Source organism: Schistosoma mansoni, chromosome 3 (genome assembly GCF_000237925.1).
Source record: "Schistosoma mansoni strain Puerto Rico chromosome 3, complete genome".
Classification (NCBI taxonomy): Eukaryota; Metazoa; Platyhelminthes; class Trematoda; order Strigeidida; family Schistosomatidae; genus Schistosoma; species Schistosoma mansoni.
The window spans coordinates 9,553,758-9,558,497 of record NC_031497.1 but is presented as its reverse complement, the minus strand read 5'-3'; the positions used below and the strand labels follow the sequence as shown (position 1 = coordinate 9,558,497).

General features: G+C 34.2%; 1 protein-coding gene across 1 annotated transcript in view; it reads right to left on the bottom strand.

Annotated features, from left to right (window-relative positions):
- Smp_197390 (dihydroceramide desaturase) overlaps positions 1-4,740 on the bottom strand; it is a gene marked incomplete at its 3' end in the record, with an annotated part of 25,562 nt that overhangs the window by 5,179 nt on the left and 15,643 nt on the right. Inside the window, exons 9-10 of the mRNA XM_018799150.1 lie at positions 2,804-3,022; positions 2,122-2,675 (exon numbers count right to left, since the gene is read on the bottom strand). Of these exons, the coding sequence (XP_018650968.1) occupies positions 2,122-2,675; positions 2,804-3,022 (773 nt within the window). The remainder of the gene's footprint in view (positions 1-2,121; positions 2,676-2,803; positions 3,023-4,740) is intronic.

The window sequence follows — 4,740 nt, the reverse complement described above, 5'->3', positions numbered from 1 at the left end:
AAAGAATATTCTTCGTTCAAATATTAGTCTTTTAATATGATTGGGATTTTTAAACAAAGGATAGAGTTTAATTTGCAATGTAATGGTGTGAAATTGTAAATAATATCAGACTAGGTGACTAGGATAGATAGTCCAAGTAGGATGTATGGTAAGGCCTTCCTTTCTATTGAGAGCAGTGCGATTAAACATTACATGGAACGCTTCAGCTACTCTCCTTTCTTTGTAATTGGAAAAACCTTTCCGTAACCCAGGAAAAATACATTTTTGGAGCAAACATACTGGAACATGGCTCCCATAAATAGCTATTATCAAGTTCAAATACTAACCACCCAGTGATACAGAAGCGTTCACTTATGTGTCTTGAATTTATAATATTGATCAGTGAAGATCTAACATGACTACCTGACTACTAATATCTTTTTAGCTTCATTTGCATACATTGAAACTGTAATATTTCTAATACCAAAAGTGATCGATTCTGAGTCTCCGTTATTATATTATAGAGACCACGGAAAAACTCTAACCTCAAAACCTCACTAAAAGATTCAAAAGTTAAACAAGCAGCCAGAAGTCCATTTGTGTCTTAGATTCACCACTTATATAATTATAAGAGTGAATCATAAGCACAAGATCTAAAAACTTATCACTTTGGATAATTACGCAGAATTTAGTAACACATGTCTAAAGTAACTGAATTATTCTTGAGCAGTAAAACGTTTAATTATAATTAATGTTTCACATAGACATTTGCACCTAAGACTACAACAAAACAACATTAATCAACTACTACGTAAATATTTCTTAAATATATAAAAACTAACTAATTGACTACACTTTTTCCCATATCTTTCCGACAGGAAGTACCAAGTTAAAAAATTGTGAAGTACGATGTACAATATTTAAAACAAATTGGTCGACACAGGTTTCAGGAACAGGTCTCTTTAAAATTTAAATCTATATTATATTTTCATGGATTTCAATTTCTTGTCATTTCGAATCATTCGACTGCCAACCATAGATGATGCACTATTTTTATTTTATCTGTATCTCAAGTGTATTTAATTTTTAACAATTTAACTTAGCATATAGTATATCTGTATTCTTAAATTTTATTTTTCAGGTAAGTACATAATTGTGCGTTAGATAATTTTCACCTCTCTCAGATTAGCACAAATGACAATACAAGTTAGGGGTTTACTTATGCAGTGAACGAGAACAGAAGTGGGGACAACCGAACGTATGTGGACAAAAAGTTACAGAACATCTTAGTAAAATCTGAGAACCATACACTAAATACTTCGTTTGCAAAATGTCAATCAATTGTCTCAGACTTCACTGTTCCTTCATTTACACAGCAATCATTTACTGTCCTCATTCTCTTTACTTCGATCTTCTTAACCTTCTGCTGCCAGGTATTTCATTTTCTATTGATGACACATACTAATTATATCAATCGACATCAGTAGCACACACCACACTTATACCTACACTAGGCGTTGCATTTTTCCCATATCTTTTGTTGGTGTCACAGCTTGTTGTATAAAAACATGAGGTTGTTCTAATTCATTTTTGTATTGGTTGTTTGAACCTTCCAATTGATTTTTAGGACTGCAATTAATCAGTCTCTTATTGAAATATGTGCATCATATGCGGATTGTCTTCAGTCACATGCATTACAGCCACAGATGCATGGTGGCTGGCAGTGGAATCCAGGATGAGGATTTCATCCTATTCGCGACTCGTTAGTTGGATGTACCTCCATTAGATTGAAGGCTGACCCACTGAATTCGCAACACAAATTTTGAGAAGTTCACTTAAAAATAAAGTCTTAATTTTAATATAAAAAAAGACTGAGGACAACTAACCTAATCATGAGTTCATGGTAAATGTAGTAATGGTCCTTAAAATTTAGGGAATTACTTCAAGTAAAATGGTATTGATATTTCAATATAAATGGTACAAAATAAACATTCTCATCATAAATTTCTGAGTGATTTTTAATATAAGTAGTATGAGAAGGCAGATACCTAATCTACAATTAATGTTAACATTCAACAATAATTTCAATTTAGAAGTTTCATGGGAAAATAATACGATTTCTGCGGAAAATTATACACTAACCTTTGATAAGAATTATTCTGTTGCAGAAATTCAGTATTTGAGTCGTTTGAGTTGGCACCAGCTGGTTCAAAATTATTAGGATTTCTACTGTTACATGGAATAGGTTTCAAAGGCAGCTCGACAAGAGACAATGGATTCGGATGTAACACAGGTAACGGTGTTTGACGTGCATTGAATGGAGGAAAGTCCAGCGGATCTATAGCTGCACTGGGTGTAATAAAAATTTTCTCAGAAGTTATTGGGTAGCGAATAACTCCTTTAATATCCTTAGATTTACGAGACTGTCTTTGTGAAGAGCGTGTGAGACGACTAGTACGTAGTGGATTAGACGAACCAGTCCATTTTACAGGATGACTTGTAACAGTCCAAACAACAGGTTGATCGACAGAACCAGAGGGAATATGACTGGAGGTTAAAAAGGGAGTCAGGTTTGGCATAGTACGATTCACATTATTTAGACGAACAGGTGGAGTATTAAAGGCACAGATTTTAACGAAAGTAATTGCACCTATAATAACGGCTAAGGCTATAAGTATAACTGCCCACCAATGAATCTACAAAAGGAGTGAAATAAATGAAAAATAAAGCTATTTCTTGAGAAAAAAATTTGGAAAGTACAAACAATAATAACTAGTAAATGAGAGACATAACAAACCTATATTACCATAAATAGTAAACTTACCGTTATCCATGTCGTAACTTTCTGCAACATTTGTGGACTGAATACCAAGTTTCTTAATCGAGAAAGTGGTCCCTCTGCATCTACTAAGAGACAACGCATGGAAACATCACAATAACCCCGATAGTTATCACAGGGAGCTCCAGGAGGTAATTTAATGCCGCGCCCATTACGTAAAATTTCAACAGCCAACTGAGGATATTTCGCTCTTAAATCTAGCTCCTAATAATAATATTAAAAATCGATATGCAATAATTAAAAGTCAAAATACTGTATAAATTACAATAGATTATCTAAACTAAGTGGAAAAGAAACAAACCTGTAACGGTTAATGCGGCAAAAAAATTTAGGAAAATGTACCATGACAAACCATGAGTTAGACAAAGACACTGTACGTTAACTCAATACTTGAGATAGTTTCGAAATTAATATTATTCCAGGAATATGCAACAATAGCATTTCACAATCAAATGTCCGTGAGTATAATTTCTAAAGTTTTTACGACAAAAATGTTTAGATGAAGCACTTCTATTTTCTATTCAAAATGTTAATGTCTTATAACTCCTCATTTAGAACAATTCATATTGATGCATTATTATGAGCAATAAAAATTGAGCCCACGATATCACAATCTTTCCCAACTAAATCCCCAATATATTTGAAACAATTTTAGCCCAAACACAAACTAAACTTTTGTTAAAATTAGTGTAAAGAAAGTCAGACACTACTATTTAAATTTTATGTGATCATACTTTAGATTATAAATGATCAGAATATTTCTAAACGCATATAACGACAAATACATATATAATATCTAAATGCATAAAGTTCAGCAGTTTAGCCGGTATCAGTACAAGATCTAAGAACCCGTATCCAGGAAACCACGTCAATAACAGTGGGGAAAAAAACACATCTTTTAGTGAGCCTTCCTAAGACTATGAGCACCGGCTGATTTTACTAATCGTGTAACTATGTTCTTTTAAGTGTAGTCAAAGTTTGGCTACCAGATTGAAAATAATTCAAACTTATTACCGGCAACTTACAATTTTGCACTAAGAAAAATGTTTTGGGGAGACTTTCTTGGAGGTTGACAATTGTGCAAATATAAAAGGGAAACTATGTCCCACAGTATTTTCTATTTGGGACAATATTAGCTTATTATTCAAGTGGGTAAGAACTACATTGATATGAAGTGACAAATAATGTAACTACTAGATTGACGTTGGAAAATTTTGATAAATTACAAAAGGGAAAAATACGTCAAAATACATGATACATAGATTGAATGATTGATTTTGCTTTCAAAGTTTAGGGTATGAGGGAGTTTTAAGTTAAATGTATTTGCCTTATCGCATGATCATGACTTATCTCAGAAACATGATCACCTCGAAGGCAAATTAATTAGTTTAGCTTTCCATACATGTACAACAAAAACAAATCTTGTAAATGCTGAACAGGAAAGCAAATAATTATACACGAAATTCTGTGCATAGTTTTTAATACAAACTCCGGGAAAATTGATTATACAATAGTGAATATAATACTCAATTTTACATTTTCATCTCATTTCCATACACTATAAACATAAACAGCATCGATAACACAACAGAAAAGTAATGAGCACTGAAAGAAAATGGTGAAGCAATACAAGGAAGGTTGTAGTTCATTTAATAAAACAATATAAGTAAAATTCTCACAATAAAAATAGTAAAGTGAAAAGAAAGCTGAAACAATAATATTTATTCAATTAGTATTGTTTGTTTGAATCTTCCCATTGATGTTTAGGACTGTAACTGGCCCCCCCCTTTCCCCCCCCCCCCCCCCGCCCCCCCCCGTCCCCCCTCCCCCCCCCCCCCCCCCCCCCTCCCCCCTTCCCCCCCCCCCCCCCCCCCCCTCGCCCTCCCCCCCCCCCCCCGCCCCCCCCCCCCCCCGTTTCCCCC